The 18,137-nt window shown below is 36.5% G+C and overlaps 1 protein-coding gene across 1 annotated transcript; it reads left to right on the top strand.

Annotated features, from left to right (window-relative positions):
* The first annotated feature begins 722 nt into the window (after positions 1–722).
* LOC149829432 (beta-galactosidase-like) lies at positions 723–8,709 on the top strand. Its single transcript, XM_090015532.1, has 19 exons — positions 723–967; positions 1,085–1,180; positions 1,289–1,401; positions 1,498–1,564; positions 1,687–1,779; positions 1,880–2,023; positions 4,735–4,823; positions 5,045–5,150; positions 5,285–5,372; positions 5,813–5,931; positions 6,026–6,190; positions 6,283–6,461; positions 6,586–6,695; positions 6,787–6,896; positions 6,998–7,108; positions 7,186–7,296; positions 7,407–7,612; positions 7,686–8,022; positions 8,101–8,709. Exons 1-19 carry the CDS (start codon positions 803–805, stop codon positions 8,209–8,211), a joined length of 2,520 nt encoding a protein of 839 aa, XP_089871658.1. The 5' UTR covers positions 723–802; the 3' UTR covers positions 8,212–8,709.
* Positions 8,710–18,137: the final 9,428 nt, after the last annotated feature.

The following is an 18,137-nucleotide window of genomic DNA, read 5'->3' as shown; positions in this document are numbered from 1 at the left end:
GCTTCGACTCTCAAGTCATCATGACTAAAATAGACTCTGAAAGAGAACCTAAACGATTGATATGCTGCTCGGTCCAACTTAGCCAAGTCTATCAAGCCCAGATGCTGTCTTCAAGTGAGATTGATTGCTAAAATTAGCGGTATATTTTTTTTTAATTCTAAGATGAGCGGTTCAAAATGTGGACGAGACATGGTAGTAGTTTGTCGGATGTAGTGTGGGTCGTAGATGAACAATGTTCGAATTGAGCGGTTATCCTGGAGAAGAGGCTCAAATTAGACCTCGCAGGAGTAAGGAACCTATTGGTTAGAGATTGTGACCTAGCCGAGGCCCCTAGGATCTAAAACCGACTGCCAAAGAGGGGGAAGGGGTTGATAATAAGCAGGGTTGACAGTAAGCAATAGCAGATCTTGGTCAATATTAGTAAAAAAAAAAAAACCACCAAAAACGAAGGATGATGCTCCACATCGAGTCCGGATCGGGTGCAATATGATTGCACAAAAATTTGTGCATTAAGCACCCCATCACCCTTGATCCCACACTGAGCTGTTTCTAAGATGGAAGATGATTAGGTGCTTAATGCACAAATATTTGTGCAATCATATTGCTACTGACCTTTTCACCTCCACCACTTCGGACCTATCTGCAGTTGGTGGGGTTTGGTTGTGGTTGTGGGTCCTTCTCTGCTTTAAAATGGAGGGCAGCCAACCCAAAAAGAACATGCTCTCGAAAAAAAATTAGAGTGAAGAAGAAGAAGAAGAAGAAGAAGAAGAAGAAGAAGAAAGCCCAATTGAAGAACTCAAGAATGTGGAGGAGGGAAAACACCATGTTATCATTGTTGTTAATGTTAGCCACATTAACCAAGGTTGTGGTGTCCTCAGTTTCATATGATCACACCTCAATCATCATCAATGGACAGAGGAGAATCCTCATCTCCGGGTCCATTCACTACCCAAGGAGCACTCCCGAGGTACATTCATCAAAAATATGGAAATGGGGAAGTTGCGTTCTCCCCTTCCTCTCATTTTTGGACGTTCTGTAATGGAACTAATGGCAAAAAACAAAAAAAAATATTGGGGTCTTGCAGATGTGGCCTGATCTGATACAGAAAGCCAAAGATGGAGGCCTGGACGTGATACAGACTTATGTTTTCTGGAACGGGCATGAGCCCTCTCCTGGAAAAGTAACAACCCTTTCCTTTTACTCTCTGCTTCTTCACACAAAAAATCCATTTTTTTTATTGGTGGAAGTTTTGGTTTAGTTTTCATTTAATTTTTTTTATTTCCTGCAGTATTATTTTGAGGGTAGATATGATCTTGTTCGGTTCATAAAGCTGGTTCAACAAGCTGGCCTTTACGTCCACTTGCGTATCGGACCTTATATTTGTGCTGAATGGAATCTTGGGTTAGTCTTTCTTGTTCTGCAAATAAGAAGATGCACATTGTGTATCATGTGCATGGATATTATGATTTATGCTTGAATTTTGTTTTGATTTCACAGAGGATTTCCAGTTTGGTTGAAATATGTACCTGGCATCAGTTTTAGAACTGACAATGACCCTTTCAAGGTTTGGTTTTGTTCCGTTTCTGTTAATTGATTTCATGGATTTTCTTTCGGTGGTGTGTTTCATAGAAATTGTGAAGTGAAAACATGAGTTTTAATGGGTTGCTTTCATTTCGAATCATGAAGATTGCAATGAAGGGGTTCACTCAGAAGATTGTTGACATGATGAAAGCTGAGAAGCTATTTGAAAAGCAAGGAGGGCCGATCATCCTCTCACAAGTATGGATGCATTGTTCGAGGATAAAGGTGCTGTTAAAGGAAAATATTCACTTCCTCATAGTTAAGTTTTGGTTGGTTTTGGTTGGTTTTGTGTTTGTAGATTGAGAATGAGTATGGCCCAGAGGAATGGGAGATTGGGACCACTGGCAACGCATACACAGCTTGGGCTGCAGACATGGCTGTATCTCTTGGTACAGGAGTGCCATGGGTCATGTGCAAACAGGATGATGCACCTGATCCGATTGTAAGTTTTTTATTGAGTTAGTTGATGCAGTTTACTTCCTTCTTATACCATCGGACCAAAATCACACTGCTAATTGTTCCATATATATATATATATATATTGAGTAATGCTACGGTGCGCTCTGGGAGTACCTACTCCCACGTACTAGAAATCATGGTTGTAGGTTGTATCTTCTGAATCAAACCTTATGGATGTACTCAACATAGTTTATTTGATAGAAATCATGCTTTGGATCATGTTTTTTGGACATAAAATGGGATTTTTCAAGTCATGAAATTTTGATACATTGTGAGCCGTTGATTTTTAAAGGTCTTAAAAAACATAAATATATGCTATAATCACTTGATCCAAAAACATCGAGGCTCCAAACATCATTTTTTTCATCGAAAACACATGATCCAAGTGTGGATTCTTAGTAAATCAGTCATGCCCAACACATTTATGGGTCCGGAACCGCATAAAAAGCACCGTAGAAGCCCGAAAAACCCATTTAGTATGCAGTTTAGCCAGAGTTACCGGAAGCTTCTTAGGTAGGTGGGAAGCTCGCTTCGGAAGCGCGATACTCCTCGGTTCTGAAACTTCATGTGAATCTCGATTCCCCCATGCTTCTTTTATGTTTCTCATACACATGGTCTATGCTTCCTATATGCTTTTATCATGTTTCTTTTCATGTTTTTCATGTATTTCCTCTCACGCTTTAAATAACTTCCCATGTACTTTCTCTAAATTGATAACCATCATTGTTAGATTTTAACAAAAAATCAATTCTTTTACTGAAAAATCATAAAATATTAGAATGATCAATTTTATTTTAATTTTTATTTGTTTCTTGTTCGATTCCTATTCAGTTACCATATTGCTTCATTTTTTATTCATATTTTGCTTTTGAATTGATACTTCGCTTCTCGCTTCCTATAAATTTTAAAATGTCTGGCTTCTCGCTTCCGCTTCCTGTATCGTTTCTCGCTTCAGCTTCCTAGTTTGGCAACCTTGAGTTTAGCACCAAATGGGTTTAGCACATACCCATTTTCCTATATATAGATATATAAGTAACTGAAATATGCAGATTTTCATAGTTTTTTTTAAAAAAAATTTCTAAAATTTCACCATAAGGATGTGATCTATATGTTTGGTTTTATAGAATCAGACTCTTAGATCATCCGATTACAATGTATAAGAAGGATCTTTGAAGGCTTGAAAATCAATGACTCAAAATTTTCGTAAATACTGAAGCATACAAAATCACATTTCTTGATCCGATTACGGTGATCCAATAGTTGATTCCAAGCAAATGAACTACACTGAATGCATCTGTAGGGTTAGATTTGCAAAGAACCCTATGAGAGTCTCGGTTCATATTAGTTTATATATTTTGCTGATTTACATATTCCAATTTCCCCCTCTCTCTCTCTCTCTCTATCTATCTATATATATATATATATATATATATATAAAGTAATCAGTAGGTGCTAAATGATATATGCTAAATGATACGTGCTAAATGGGTTTTTCTGCTCTTCCGATGTTTTTTTACAGTTCTGGCCCCATAAATGTGTTGGGCATAGTTGATTTACGAGGAATCCACACCTGGATCATGTGTTTTCGATGTGAAAAATGATATTTGGAGTCTTGAAAATTTACAAAGATTTTCGACCATTGATTTTTTGAACCTTACAAAAACCCACTCATGTGTTGGAATCGAACACTTAAAGACTTGATCCCTATAAAATCAAGTACATAGATCACATCTGTACAGTCAGAATTTAAAAATAAAATGATATAACCCTGAAAAGCCCATTTAGCACGTATCATTTAACATATTTCATTTAGCACGTACCCATTAGTCTCTCTCTCTCTCTCTCTCTCTCTCTCTCTCTCTCTCTCTATATATATATATATATATATATATATATATATATATATATATATATATATATAAAAAACGGGTACGGCATATGTAAACTAGCAAAATATGTAAACTGTTCATGGGTTTTTTTATTTTTTTTCTAAAATTTCACTATACAGATGTGATCTAGATGCTTGGTTTTATAGAAACAGACTCTTAGATCATCCCATTACGATGTATAATAATGATCTTTTAAAGCTTGAAAATCAATGTCTTAGAATTTTCGTAAATATTCAAGCATACAAAATCACATTTGTTGATCCGATTACAATGATCCAATAGTCAATTCCAAGCAAATGGACCATACCGAATGCTTCTGCATGGTTAGATTTGCAAAAAAACTTATGAAAATCTCGGTTCATAGTTCATACTAATTTACATATTTTGCTGGTTTACATATTTCAGTTTCCCTTTATATATATATATGAGAAGTTCTTCTGTTTTCTCCTTATACTATGTCAAATAGTTGGTTTTATATTTATGGTATGTTCTTTGTGTTTTTTTCTTCTGGTAATGTAATCAGTGGTGGTTTTGGAATCTTGCTGGTATAGGAAATTGAAGATCAGCTTGATAAATTTAATTTTGTTGCTTTACATGTTTGTGATGTTGGAAGAAGAAACTAGTATTAAATTTTCCTGTTTATTATGTTTTTGGGTTGTTTCTGCTCCAGCATGCCTGAGGTTAAATTGTTAGTTATTGAAGGAGTTTAAATATGATTTTCTGTTTCAAAGGCAGTTGCACTGTAAATGCAGCGGTACTAGGACTTGTTATCTCTGCTCCTGATCAATGGTCAATGTTGTAACAGATTAATACATGCAATGGTTATTACTGCGACTACTTCACTCCAAACAAGCCATATAAGCCCAAGATGTGGACTGAAAACTGGACTGGATGGTAATAATTTTTTCATAATACTACTCCGTGTCTACTGGCAATATGTTTTTTGAATCATCCGTGAATTTGTTCAAGTAAATTCATGTTTGATCTGCTACTACATGCAAGGTGGAGTTTGGATTATTTCCTTTAATTGATACTTTAGAAAATGGTCATGTTCAGATCATCTTCTGATCTCTTGTTTATATTTTAAGTTTTTTGGTTTGATTCATTCTTCCTAGGTATACAGAGTTTGGTGGTGCAGTCCCCTATCGACCTGCTGAAGACATGGCATTTTCTGTTGCACGTTTCATTCAGAAAGGAGGGTCTTTTGTCAACTATTACATGGTAAGAGTTAGTCCTAAATGAGCTGTGGGAACTAGTTCAGCATGTTCCCTAGTGAAAGTAAATTGGTTCTTTCAGTTTTTATTTGTTAAAAACCAATCTGTTTGATGTTATATATGTATCAATGTCCGTTGCAGTATCATGGTGGAACTAACTTTGGCCGAACAGCGGGTGGGCCTTTCATCGCCACTAGTTATGACTATGATGCCCCTTTAGATGAATACGGTATGTTACCTCTAGTATGAATTTTCTTCATTAAAGGGCTCATTTGCGTGCTAGAAAAATATTTGGATGAAAAAATAGGATAAAACTTTTATGGAAAAAAAGTCAGATCTCTACATCTGACCTTTTCTTTCTCCAGATAAATGAGCCAAAACTGACTAAAAGTTCAGGTTAAACTTTTTCCATGTTTGGTTGAAACATGGAGAAATGCATGGGTCCCACCATTTTGAAAGATGCTTTTTCTTCTTCCAAAACTTTATCCTGCAACCAAACGCGGCCTAAGGGAGGATCTTGTGGTCGGTAGACACTATGAAACTATTAGCAGAATTCTGTTGCTGTATTGTCAGGAATTAAAGTTAATAGTTTATGCTTGATACAACATCTTAGATTTATCATTCATGATCCAATAATTAGATTGAATTTCTCTAATATTTTTTTAATAGGATTGATCAGGCAACCAAAATGGGGCCATCTGAAAGATCTTCATAGGGCCATAAAGCTATGTGAACCAGGTTTAGTGTCTGGGGATCCTACTGTGGCTTCACTTGGGAACTACCAAGAGGTCAAATGCCTTCCTCTTTTATACCTGTGCTTTGCCAGAAACTCGTATATATTCAAATAGCAAAATTGAACTGACTGAATTTTTGTCTCTCCAGTCTTATGTGTTCACCACAAAAACTGGAGATTGTGCTGCTTTTCTTGCAAACTACGATGAAAAAGCCACTGCAACAGTGACTTTTAGAAACATGCACTACAATCTCCCACCTTGGTCAATCAGCATCCTCCCTGATTGCACAAATGAAGTCTTCAACACTGCAAAGGTGAGAGAACTCTTAGGATATTTGGATTTATCCATTCATTGTGATCAATTATCATGACCTGGAAGCTCATGAGTTATTGGATACTGGTACAGGTTGGTGTGCAGACTTCAAATATGCAGATGGTTCCAGTGGACAACCATGAATTAACATGGGCATCATATGATGAGGAGGTTTCTTCATCATATAGTGATGACCCCTTTACTGTTGTGGGGTTATTAGAACAGATAAATGTCACAAGAGATGTTAGTGATTACTTGTGGTACATGACAGAGTAAGTACAAAGTTGTTCATTTCCTTTAATTACATGATTTCTAATATGTGAACAGATATTTGCTTGGATGTCAAGTGATTGTCATGATAATAACGTAATTCTTCTCTTTGTGTTGTGTGTTCAGTGTCAATATAGATGCGAGTGAAAATTTTCTCAGTAGTGGTCAATATCCAGTTCTCACTGTCATGTCAGCGGGCCATGCGTTGCATGCCTTTGTCAATGGCAAACTTGCAGGTAGTCTTTTGTGGCTTATGCAGATGTAAAGTTGTAGTATCAACAACACTAAACTTTCACTGATATTTGAGCAACTATTATCTGTTGGCAGGTTCTTTTTATGGAAGTCTAGAGAACCCAAAGCTAACACTGACCTGCAGTGTGAAACTATGGTCTGGAAGTAACAGGATTGCACTTTTAAGCATAGCAGTAGGCCTGCCGGTTAGTTTTCTTGGTTTTTCCTTTATATTCTATATGATCATCACACTTAACATTACCAGTGTCTTCCTAAGATCAATTTTCCTTCTGCTTTGTGAATGTAGAATGTAGGCAAACAGTTTGAGACATGGAATGCAGGTGTTCTTGGACCTGTTGAGTTAAGTGGTCTTAATGAAGGCCGAATGGACTTGACATGGCAGAAATGGTCATACAAGGTCTGTTTAAGCAACCTGAAATTAATGGGATTTTCTGTGCTGAATCTTGGAAATCACAATTAGATGTTCTTCGGCAGGTTGGTTTAAATGGTGAAGCTTTGAGCCTTCACACACTCAGTGGAAGCGCTTCTGTTGAGTGGATCCAAGGATCATTTGTGGCTCAAGGACAGCCACTAACATGGTATAAAGTAAGGCAAACCAAGATTGTCAAAACCCATCTTCCAATGTGATATATTTTGAATTCATTCCCAATTTCACTAGATCTTGACATGCTTTTGAACTGCTTTGTTTTGCACAGGCAACATTTGATGCACCATCTGGATCTGACCCCCTGGCTCTAGACATGGCCAGTATGGGGAAAGGTCAAATATGGATAAACGGGGAAAGCGTAGGACGCTACTGGCCTGCTTACACTGCAAAAGGAAACTGTGGAGGCTGTAACTATGCTGGGACTTTTGATGAGAAAAAATGCCTAACAAATTGTGGCGAGCCTTCACAGCAATGGTGAGAGGACCAACCTACTTGATCTCAGTACATTGTAGTCTGAAACTGTCAAACTAAGATCTTGTTATGCCAGGTATCATGTTCCTCTTTCTTGGTTGAACCCAACTGGGAATCTTCTAGTGATCTTTGAAGAATGGGGTGGTAATCCTTCAGGAATCACTTTGGTGAAGAGAACAGTAAGAAGTGCATGTGCTGATATTTCAGAATGGCATCCAACTCTGAAGAACTGGGAGATCAAATCAAAAGGCAAACCTGAATCACCACAAAAGGCAAGGGTTCACCTCTCATGTACTGAAGGGCAAAAGATCTCTTCCATTAAGTTTGCTAGCTTTGGGACTCCACAAGGACTGTGCGGAAGCTTCCAGCAAGGAGCTTGCCATTCCCCACATTCATATGATATCTTTGAGAAGGTCTGTTGCAAAATCTGTGTGTGTGTGTGTGTGTGTGAAACCACTGAAACTCATGCTTTTATGGTTTTGTTACTGCAGAGGTGCATTGGACAGCAGTGGTGTTCTGTGGTGATCTCCCAAGATGTCTTCCGCGGAGACCCATGTCCAGGAGTCATGAAGCGGGTGGCAGTTGAGGCAATTTGCAGTTAAGTATGCTGAAGCAGACAGTAGGAGTGAATGGGTTCAACTATCGTTATTTAGCTTATAAATGAACCCCATAGTTGCATGTTCATAGTCACTTTTGCGTACATACCCAAGATCAAGCCAATTGTTTCACTGGACAGATGATTTGGCAATAAGAATGGCAAATCATTTAGCAGGAAAAAGGTTGCAAATGGTTTGGTCTTAGCATTTTAGTCTATATAGAGCAGTTAGGAACATAGTATGTATGCGTCATTGTTCAAAATTTGAGGAACGGATCTAGCAACAGAGCTTCCACAAGAACTGTAAAAATTTAGAACAGGCAAGAACTTGTACTTTGATGTTTGTTCTTATGTTAGTCCCCATTGTTTTGGTTCATTGCTTTCATCCTTATGGAATTGAAAACTTGAATTCTACCCATATTCACTCTCCGATTGTATCAATCACTTGGGCATCAGCCTGTATGAAATGAACAATTTCAATGAACAGAAGTGGTTAACAACGAAATAATTAAGTTGCTGTGGATATGCATGAGATGCCGTAATGAAATTATGAGCCAAGTTTGTAGGAAAATGATGAGAGAAATATTGGAGTTTTTCATAGATTCTAAGGACAAGGCTCCATCGTGATCATCTCTCTCTCTCTCTCTCTCTCTCTCTCTCTCTCTCTCTCTCTCTCTATATATATATATATATATATATATATATATATATATATATGTATTAAAATTTCATGACTCAAAAATAATAGTTTTAGATCGACATCATAAGATCCAAGGTTTGATCCTCAGCAAACAAACCATGCTGAACACGTTTATGTGGTCAGATTGAGTCAATAAAGCTTAAACCTATGATTTTCAATATAATAATTCTGTGCCTTCAATAGCACTAAATATATATATATATATATATATATATATATATATATATATATATATATATATATATATATATATATATATATATATATATATATATATAATAGTTTTAAATCAGGTGATCATGACATGTAAGCATGTTATTCAAGGGTTTCAAAAATTAAGGGCCCACAATGTACTAAAATCTCACAACTCAAAAAATCAAATTTTTAGACCTAAATAACTTGATCCAGGGTTTGATGCTTAGTAAACAAACTATGCTATACATTTATGCAGTCAGATGTAGTTGATAAAGTTTAAATGTGTGATTTCCACCTAAATAGTTTCATACCTTTAATAGCACCAAATATATATATATATATATATATATATATATATATATATATATATATATATATATATATATATATATATATATATATATATATATATATATATATATATATAAGAAAACACCTAACGTTGGACAGGTAAGACGTTGGACACACACCCTATGTAGATTTACATAAAATTAGTGATGATCAAGACTGTCGCTATTGTGCTGGGCAGAAAAACAACTTTTAGCCGCGGTCACAACAGCCACTAAAAGTTGTTTTTCACTAAAAGCATGCCCAATGCTGATTGTGCACACGTCCAATAACAGTAGATGTGTTAGTGGACGCACACCCGCTGATTGCGCATGTGATTAGTGACAGGTGTGCGTTTAAAACATGTTTTAGCTTCAGCAACGGTCCTGGACTGCGGCTAAAAGTCAAAAAAATGAAGAAAAAAACACATCAGAAGCGCTGCACAAGTCCAATGCTGTTTTTGATGATTGGGTGTTCGATGATATGTCCAATAGTATATATATATATATATATATATATATTTGATGTTATTGAAGGCATGGAACTATTGAGTTGGAAGTCATCGGTTCAAGCTTTATCAACTCAATTTGACTACATAGATGTGTTACATGGCTTGTTAGTTACAAACCAACCTTGGATCGGGTTATTTCAATTTAAAAATAAGATATTTTGAGTGATGCAATTTTAGTGCATTGTGAGCCATTGTTTTGAAACCCTTAGAAAACTTGCTTACGTGTCACAGTCAAATGATTCAAAACTCATTTTGTAATCAATAAACTTTGCAGATCACATCCATACAAAAAGGTATATAAAAATTGTGAAAAAGAAAGTGATTTAAGTCAATAGTTTCATGCCTTCAATAAAGACGACTCTCCAAGGGTCCCTATTTATATCGTTTGAACGGGCATCGCGTCTTCTTCCCGAGACTATTCCCATCTAGCATTATCTTTGCTTTTGCACCATAAAATATATTACGCATTTACGAGAGTAGAATAGAGTACGGATTTATGAGAGAGAAAATTAAGTGTAAGGGTTTTATTTCTCATGCAATCATATATACACATTTCTTAAAACAATGAAATGATACCAGAAATAGTCCCACATGGATGGTGCAAGAGAGTAAAAGAGGAGCCGTCCTTTCTGGACAGGTTACCCGAAAGCCCATGGGCTACCGTGAACACCCCAAAATTTCAAAAATTTTCTTTTTGCCCCTGCCCCCCACCTTTTGAGTAATTGGGTCAACTTTTGATCAACTTCTAATCATTTCTCGGATTCACTTCTTTGTGAAAGATCCGAAGCCCAACTTCATTTTTTATATTTGACCCAATCCCGAATCCAAATCAGATATCCAAATTCAATTCTAGGCCCGAATATTCTATTTTCAAAAATCCAAAATCAATTCTCTGTATTGGATCAGGTATTTTATCCAGATCCAATCTCCATTTTGATCCATTCCTCAAACGCTATTTCCTCAAATCGAGATTTGATTTCAATATTTACTCAAAACTTTGGATCCAGATCCATTTTAAAACCCAATTTTTAGAATTTAACCCTGCTATTTCAAAACTCCCATTTTTTTGTAAAATCCTCAAAATTTCAAAATTCAATACTTTTGTAAACTTTTCAAAAAAATCTCATTTGGATCACATCTTTTAAATCCCTCACATTTCACTCGTATTTTTAAGTTTTTCTTTGAAAAACATAAAAGAAAATTTTCATAAAATAACTTTACTCTCTTTTTGAGAAATCTTTGTAAATGAAACCCCCTTTTTGAAAACTTTCAAAAAAATGAAGGACCACTTTTGAAATTTTTGTAATGGTCTCCCTCCGTTATAAACCAACGCAGGGGAGACCATCTCGCATCTCCCATCCACCGAGCATTGCAGGGGAGCACCATCGATCCTTGCTCTCTTCTCTTCTCCTTCTCTCCTTTCCCCTTCTTCTTTCTTCTTCGTTTTCCCTCTCTCCCTCTTTTCCTCTAGTTTTCTTCCTGATCGACTGAAGGGGGTCAACCTTACAGCAAGCTAAGGTAAGAACCATCTCCTTTCCCTTTTGTTTTTCCATGAATCCATTTCTTTCTTCTTCTTTCTTTCCTCTTTGATTTTTTTTATATATCGGTCTCTGCTTCTTCTCCATTGGAGCATAATATGCAACATCGATCTGCCTATCGCAGCATCAATTTGCATTTTGCAATAGGACTTTAATCTTTTCTTTGATTACATTTCTTTCATTTTTGGTTTATATATTTTGATTCTCTGCATCTTCATTATGTGTTTTTATTTCATTACCTATTAGTTGCAGCTGAATCACCGCGTCTCATTCTGTGCATTTACTTGTTCCATCATCATCCTGTGTATCGCAATTCTGATCCGTATCCTGTTTCATTTTGATTTCCTTTTTTTATTTTGATTTCCTGTTTGCATATGATTTCCTATTCCATTTTGATAGTCTGTTGCATTTTGATTTTTTGTTTGCGTTTCGATTTCCTGTTTTCATTTTGATTGTCTGTTGCATTTTGACTTCCTGTTTGCATTTCAATTTCTTGTTTTCATTCTGATTTCCAATTTGCATTTGATTTCTTGTTTCATTTTGTTCACTGCATTGTATCCATCTAACCAGCATCAGATTCTTTTTTTTTTTTTCAAATATGCTGAATGATAACGTTTGAACACCTTTCATCATATTTTCATTCTATGCATAACAACAATTTGAACATTCAGCAGTGATGATTTGATATAGCAGTGCTGATTGGATTCAACAGTGATTCATTTGAACATTCTGTGCATCCAACCTCACATCTTCATCGCATGTTCCCTTTAGTTCATCTGAGCATCGCATCTCATTAACCTTCTATCTCACTCATTTACTTCATTCGTTAATTCCATTCATTCCCTCTGTTCTCTGTTCTCTGTTCTCTGTTCTCTGTTCATCTCCTCATTGTCACCTACATATTAGTCCATTACCTGTATTGACAACATGTAGCACATTAAATCACCTACAACACCAATCAGCCCTGTGCATTCTGTCACAAATGTGGTTCTGCTGAGCCTTGTACTGTTTGTTTCACTTGTAAAGGAAGCATTTAAGGATTGGAAATGGCTGAATAAAGGTAAACGGTAGTCCCATTGATGTATTGGTCGAACAAAAATGGGTAACCACACCTTGGAAAAGGCTGCAGGTTGGAGATATTGTTAGGGGCTCAACCCATATAAGCTTTGCTGAAATCAATTGATTAAATCCACCTGTAAACACCATTGAAATTCATTTGCTAAATGATGCTGCTAATCGATTTGTTGCTGCTGAAGGTGACTCATCGAGATGTTGTGTTGTGATAAATCAATTTGCAAACTCTAATTACCAACCTGCTGAAGTTGATTCGTCAATTTACCTATGTATTTCAGATGCTAATTAGTGTTTACTTACAAGCACTTGCATCTCACATTGAATTAAACACTTGCATTTGGTCACTCCATTCGATCACCTACACTTAATCACCTGCACATAGGGATGGTAGTGGACCGGGGGAAAGCGGGGCCCCACCCCGCCTCGCTTGGACCGGGAATGAAGGGTATGAAACGGGGATGGAGGCGGGGATGAAGGTTAAAATCCATCCCCGTTCGGGGGTGGAGGCGGGGATGGACGTGCACTTTTCCCCGCCCCGCCCCATCCCCGCCACGATCCCCGCCTCATCCCCACCCCAACCCCGCCTTGACCACTTTTCCCCGCAATATCCCCGCCCCGTCCCGCCTCATCCCCGTTTGAACCGGGGATGGAGGACATGAAACAGGGATGAAGGCGGGGGTGGAGACCTTGTCCCCCGCCCTGCCCCGCCCCACTGCCATCCCTACCTGCACATTACACATAGTGTTTAGTTTAACACCTATCATCATAGGAGACTGCATATCCCCATCACCAGCTGCATTGTGGTTTCCTGTTTCAATACTTGTATTTTTGCACTTCTTCATGTCCATACACCCCGTTTTGATCTGCTGCATTGCATCACTATTACATTTAATTGGTTCACGACATTCATTCCACTATGTGCCTCTTACTATATTCACTGTATTCACTGCATGCACATGATTCAGTTTACTGTAAAACACTTTGACTCGCTTGTTCAAAATCCAATTGAAACACCTGGATTTACTGATTCAAACAACAGATTTCTGATTTGCTATAAAATACCTTGATTTGCTGCAAAATCATCCTGATTTACTATAAAAATGCCTCAAAGTGATGTATGAAGCTAATTTATTGTACAATGTATAGTCACTTCGGGAAATCCTCTTGCAGAAACTGATTTGCTTTGTAATGTTGTGTGCCATCAACTGGCAAATTAACTTGCAATGTGGTGTTGCTGATTCACTACTTTTGCTAAGATCAATATACTGACTGGGATCACCCTGTTATGATGTAGAATTACCTTGATACTGTGAGGAGTTCATTGGTTGAAGGTTGTATAAAATCTACTGGTTCATGTGCTAAAATCAATGGGTTGATATTGCTAAAACCCACCTGTTAACACCATTGAAATTCAGTTTGCCAATGCTGCTGCAAATCGGCTTAAGGTTGTTGAAAGGTGATTAACAGATCTACTGTAATATAGTAAATTGATTTGAATGACCATGAGCTGATCATCCTGTAGTATATGCGATTCATGTTGCATGGTCATCGGCCTCTTCATTTCTTATGTTTGCATATTAGCAGGGGTTTGCCCTTCATACTCTATATTTCACCTCTTATATAGTATTACATTAGCAGGGGGTGCAGTTTTGCGTATTCTTGTCCATTTAAATTCATGTCATTTACTTTGCCACCACGTTGTTACGTGCATAGGCTACTGCTTATGCAATTTACTTAGCCGATGTATGATTTCATACATCATGCACTGCTTGCGTAATTTATTTAGCTGATGTACAGTTTCATACATCGTGCATCGCTTACGCAATTTATTTAGCTCGATGTGTGGTTTCGCACATCGAGTCTTGCTTTATATCATTTACTTTGTCATTGGACTGTTACGTATATAGGTTGCTACTTACGCAATTTATTTAGTCGATTTACAGTTTCTGCTTATGCAAATTATTTAAATAATGTACAATTGCGTACATTATGCATCACTTATGTAGTTTATTTAGCTCGATGTGTGGTTTCGCACATCGAGACTTGCTTTATATCATTTATATTACCATCGTGTTGCAATGTGCACAGGCTTATGTTTTGATATATATGTATTATATATATAGCTTTGTAAGGTATGCAGTTTTGCAAATTTCTGCCTACCTTGCATTATACTTGTATTTAAAAACGCAAATTTGGGCATGTTTGCCAAGTCTTTAAAGAAAAAGAGAATTTCATGCGAGATTTCAATGTTTGTAATATTTTTTATTTTAAAAAGTAAAAATGAATATCTAGTGGTTGCTTATTCACAACCAAGTCATTCCCTTAACTCTGCGTAGCCCTAAGAGGTATGTACGGTCTTTTATAGTGATATCCGAATGACTCAGATACTCCCAGCCTAAAACACGGGACTTTAAGAATTCTAAATAGTGTTGGGGTTTCTTTTTTAGAAACCGATACCCCTTTCATCGTAACGATACCATCAAACATGCACAACTTGTTAGTAGTACGATGATTGGATGAGAGGTTTATGCTAACCTCGTAGCGTGCAAATGCATAATGATAAAAAAAACACATAAATGGTGATAAACAGAACATTGAGAATTCTAAATAATGTTGGGGTTTCTTTTTGAGAAACTAATACCCCTCTCATCATAACATGCATGGCATGTTAGTACTACAATGATTGGATAAGAGGTTTATGGTAACCTCATAACGTGCAAATATACAATGATGAAAAAAAAATTACATAAATGGTGATCATCGCCTTCACAGGTAAGATGCTCGATTTGGTTTGAAAGACCAGAGCATATAGAATGGGTCGTCAATTAAAATAGAACCTAACATACCCATTTGTCTCTTGGTTCCGTCAAGGGAGAGGATGGGATGGTACAAAAACTTTGATGGATATGTTGTTAACAACTACACTCCTCGAGCAAATGACCTGGTGTCCCTAGTCATCAAAGTTAAGGGATTGGGCTACCAAACATTATCCTAGGTGGTAGATCCCATGGACTTCTACAGGAGTTGAATGTATTCTTTGCCACGAATGCCACTAGAGAATTCTCTCTCGATCACTGGCCGTCCCCTTTGGAATAGACTCAGCTAGTTGTCAAGGGTATCAAAATACATGGCATAACAAACCCCTGTGCAGTCTCAGTTGTTTTTACGTTTTAATGTGCATACCCTCAAGACAGCTAATATCGAAACAAAGTTATCATGTTCATTTTACTTATTTTTGACTTGCACACTGCGAAAGAGACAATGTATATGTTAGATTTGTTCTTAATTTTGATATCTATACACCTACCAGATTTTTATCAATCTGACCCGTTTCATGGGTAAAGGTGATGATTAGGTTGAAACGACAAGTGATGGCATGATGACGTGATGATATCAAGATGAGACTCTTTTCTTAACGTTTTGCTCCTGAGGATATTTTATAATTTGGTATAAGGGTTTCTTTGAAATTTCACTTTTTCGTATAAACTTTAAAACCTCGTTCTGAATCTATTTGGTTTTAATGAATGTATGAAGTCACAAATCTATTGTGTAATGAAAAATGTTTACCCGTAATGCGCCCAAGGTTCGTTGACTTGTTATTTTGAACACCATTTTCCGCTAAACTACTATGTTAAACTCTGATAAAGGAATGATTACAAGGCTTTCAAAATTTTCTTAAAAAGTTACAAGTCCGAGATTTTGGGAGCGTTACATTTACTCTTGTTAAATGTATGAAAATTTGAAGTAATTCATGCTTACTTGTTCTAATTATGTATTTTGTATAGTTCCACCCTACTGAGACAAATTTTGTTTGACCCTATGGATTTTAATGTTTTTCAGATAGCGAGTGATCTCACGTATGATGGCAGGAGATTATGATAGGGACTGAGTCAAACCTTTCCCAACCTCTGAGTGTTTGGACTAAGAGCAATTTTAATTGCTCAAAACTTTGATATTTAATTTAATTTGTTAATGGACTTTTATTATTAATTTGGACATGTATAGATGTTTATTCAATCTATAAATGTTTAATTTTTTAATTAAATACATGTATGGATATGAATGTAAACAATAATATAACACACTAAGTTTTTATCCCGACTAGTTTTCTTCTGAAATTTTATAAAAGTATTTTAAAAGCATTTAACAAAAATCATAATTTTCAGACGTATAGTACACGTATTTAGTTGTGGGTTTTAGCCATGGCGGATCAAAGATCAAGTTGATATTAGGTAGGTGAATAACGTGCAGCATAAGGGGTGATGTTGAAACATGTTTTGTTTTGTGCATCGATCCACTCTAAATGGTGGGATCGATGGCATAAGCCTTGCATCGATATACTTAAAAAAGAATATATATATATATATATATGCATGCAACTTGCATGTTATGTTCTTTAGAAAAAGTATCGGCATTTTCATGAGACAGGATAGTGTTGTATGATGTTTGCATTTGAGCATATAAGAATCAATATCCAGCATATGTTGTTATAAATGAATAGATATTGTTCTCATGTTAACATGTTAAATTTTGGACCATATCTTTGCAATACGTATGCACCTAATTTTTTTCATCGAGTTTATTCATGATGTTTAGCAAGTGTAGGGATTAAAAATATGTCTGATATGGTTGTTATGCTGTTTTTTTGTTGGAGCACATATGAATCAACATCATGAAGTCACGGTTATGCACAAAGATAAAATTTTCTTATTTATCATTGGTCTGGTGCGCTTGTAATAATTAGATATTTGGTTTATTTAATGGATTATTATGCATTTAGATATCCAGATCTAATATGAGTATTCAGTTACAACCATAGCCATGATTCGTAGGAGGATCAAATATAGGGTTTATTTCAAAAAAAATATTGTTTAAAAAGTGGGACGCTCAGAATTTTGATTCATGCTTAATACATCAATGCAAGTCGTGAAATATATATCAATCATGTTGTATATATATTTCTTGTTTATGCCAACTATGTATCTACAGTTTCAACCTATGTTTATGAGCATTGATTGTGACTGTATTTACTTTTGAATATATATATATATATATATATATATATATATATCATGTTGTATATATATTTCTTGTTTATGCGAATTATGAATCTGTAGTTTCAACCTATGTTTATGTGCATTGATTGTGACTGGTTAGTTTAAAAAAAAATGAGAAGACTTCGCTAACTGAGAACATGTGTGCAGCGGGCTGCAGGCCTGACAGCACGGTATAATATGTTGACTGACCAGCCAAGCCTGGTCAGCCTGACCAGACCGACCAGGGTCTGACGACTCTGCACAAGTTGTGCACTGCCATGAATTTGATGTACAACCAGTATCGGGCATCTCTGCTGGGTATTGCAGACCTAAAAAACACTGTATCACTGCTTCAATTGGGGTTTGTCATAGCCCCAGTTTGTCTTTCAGAAGTTATATCAAAAAAATAATAATAAAATTAGAAACCTACTTGTGGCTGATCGGCTGGAACTGTCAATGCCCAACCGGCTACCTGCACCTTCAAACACTCTCAGCCACACCCTCTTGCACAACAGACCCGTGCTATTGTGAGGAACAGGAGCCACATCAGTT

Source organism: Nuphar pumila, chromosome 8 (genome assembly GCF_984573655.1).
Source record: "Nuphar pumila chromosome 8, dmNupPumi1.hap1.1, whole genome shotgun sequence".
Taxonomy (NCBI): Eukaryota; Viridiplantae; Streptophyta; class Magnoliopsida; order Nymphaeales; family Nymphaeaceae; genus Nuphar; species Nuphar pumila.
Note: the sequence above shows the minus strand (reverse complement) of the source record. Positions and strands in the feature narration are given on the sequence as shown.